Source organism: Priapulus caudatus, unplaced genomic scaffold (genome assembly GCF_000485595.1).
Source record: "Priapulus caudatus unplaced genomic scaffold, Priapulus_caudatus-5.0.1 Scaffold1845, whole genome shotgun sequence".
NCBI lineage: Eukaryota > Metazoa > Priapulida > Priapulimorpha > Priapulimorphida > Priapulidae > Priapulus > Priapulus caudatus.
The window spans coordinates 46,234-48,484 of NW_014578906.1; the positions used below are offsets into that span (position 1 = coordinate 46,234).

Genomic DNA, 2,251 nt, shown 5'->3' on the forward strand with positions numbered 1-2,251 from the left:
ACATAAAAAGAATAGCATAAACAGAACCGGAAACTATAGGCCTGTGTCAATTTAAAGTGTCATGTCCAAACGTTTTGAGCGAATAGCCTATAACCAAAGTAGAGAAATATTTATAGAAAATCCTTACTGCTACGAGTTTCCAACTCTGGATTTTAGATCAAATTTCTCAACTGACACAAGTTATAATCCATACTAACTGATACTTATTCGTATGAGGTGACAATGGAAATCTAAGCTGTATGGTGTTATTTAGATCTTCAAAAGTTTTGATACGTTGACCATAAAATTCTAGCTAGCAAGCTAAAAACTATCGCGAATGGATAGTTACATAACTGAAAATTGGTTCGGTGTTATCTCTGCTGTAGTAAGCCAAATAAACTTATGTGGAGACCATGTCTCAGATGGAAGGAACCCTAAGCTTATTGCATGTGCGGGAAGTAGTCGTAGCATGGCCTCGGATTTTGCGTCCTCTGTTACTTTCTGAGTCTTACTGTTAATGACATGGCAAAGCAGTTAACGTCAAGCTTTTTTATGCTGCACGCATTCGCCTTAGTAGTTCAGCGACAGAGGTACAGGCGTAGACAGAAAGAATAAGTAGAGAATTGCAGACTCCATTCCCCAAATGGCCTCACATCGATATAATTTATCCTTGCATCTTGCCCTCAGCACCCGTGCGCCGGCAGCCCGGTCCCCCCCGGCCGGGGTGGGTAGGAAAACCAACACGAGTTACTCCTATGTTGGAGAACTGGGCGTAAAACAAACCGTCCCAGGGGGGTTGTGTTTTGTGGAATAGATCCGATCGAGTAATATCACAGCATAATCACACTAAAATTAGTGCAAAATCAAGGGTAAGATCAGAGCAAAATCACAGTAGGATCAGTAGATTGCATGGGTGAGAGGGAAGGGACCACCCACCACACGTCTGAGTGAATTTTTCGATTGTTGAGAGACGACACACGTTCGTTTTGCAGTGGTCGACAAGAGTTGCTGAATCACATGGCACATCTGCACGGGTTCAGTCTGGGCCTTCCGGACAATCTAGTTTTCACAGACGAGCTTCTAGACCTGCTCCAAGACAGAGTTACAAAGTAAGTGAACGACATCAGTTACGTAGCGCCGGGAAATTCTAATCAAATTCGCTATTCAATGCGTCATTGTCAAGTTTTGCTGGTTGTCGATTGTCGTCGTTTCAATATGTACTCGTGTTGTATTGAGACAATGTTTAGCGAGGACATACGTGGCACTCAGCATAGTTCAGTCTTTCTGTGCCGTACTGCTGTCAGAGTCTCAACAGGCATGGCTCAAGTATGCAGTGTGACGAGAAAATACCGACTGTAGAGTACCACTTATTTCGGGAAGGTTGATGTCACCTTATGTCGTTTTCCAGGTTGTACTGCCTGTGTTGTGAGAAGGTTTTTAAGGACAGGATGGTGCTGAAAGAACACATGCGCAAGAAGAAACACAAGCAACTCAATCCAAACAATCCAGAATACGACAAATTCTACGTTATCAACTACATGGTGAGGGCATTAACTCAGTGTTACAGATAATACGGGTCTGGACGTTCATGCATGCCTATGTGTATACATACTTGCATGTAGGCATTGCACATATACTCTGTATTATGATAGCTATCTATAGCTTTATTGCTATATTGTAATAGCTGTCTATAGCTTTATTGCTATATTGTGGTGGATATCTATAGCTTTATTGCTATATTGTGATAGCTATCTGTAGTTTACTGCTGTATTAACTATCGGAATGGATATTAGGACTGTGAAATGGTTCGGTGCTTATCTCTCTGGTAGAAGCCAAATAACTGATGTAGGAGGTACCTTCTCTATAAGGACCCTAGCTATTGCATGTGGAGTACCACAAGGCTTGATTTTGGGTCCTCTGTTATTTCTGATTTATGTTAATGACATGGCAAAGGCAGTTAACGTCAAGCTTTTATTATATGCTGACGATTCGGCCTTAGTAGTTACAGGGACAGAGGTATAGGCTATACAGGAAGAATTAAGTAGAGAATTGCACTCCATTTCCCAAATGGCTCAATGATAATAATTTATCCTTGCAACTTGGAAAAACAGAAAGTATTATTTTTGAAACTAAACACAAACTCAAGGATAATCCAAAACTGGACATCAGATGTAATGGGGTGGCAATTGCACATAAAAATACAGTTAAGTATCTAGCAATAGACTTGGAAGACTCCATGAGTGGTGAGGTAACGGGAATTAAGGTTGTAAAA

At 41.1% G+C, this 2,251-nt stretch overlaps 1 protein-coding gene across 1 annotated transcript in view; it reads left to right on the forward strand.

Annotated features, from left to right (window-relative positions):
* Positions 1 to 1,520, forward strand: part of LOC106817737 (zinc finger protein 277-like) — a gene marked incomplete at its 3' end in the record, with an annotated part of 5,286 nt that extends 3,766 nt beyond the window's left edge. Inside the window, 2 exon segments of the mRNA XM_014822421.1 lie at positions 972 to 1,088; positions 1,388 to 1,520. Of these exon segments, the coding sequence (XP_014677907.1) occupies positions 972 to 1,088; positions 1,388 to 1,520 (250 nt within the window).
* Between the last annotated feature and the right edge of the window lie 731 nt (positions 1,521 to 2,251).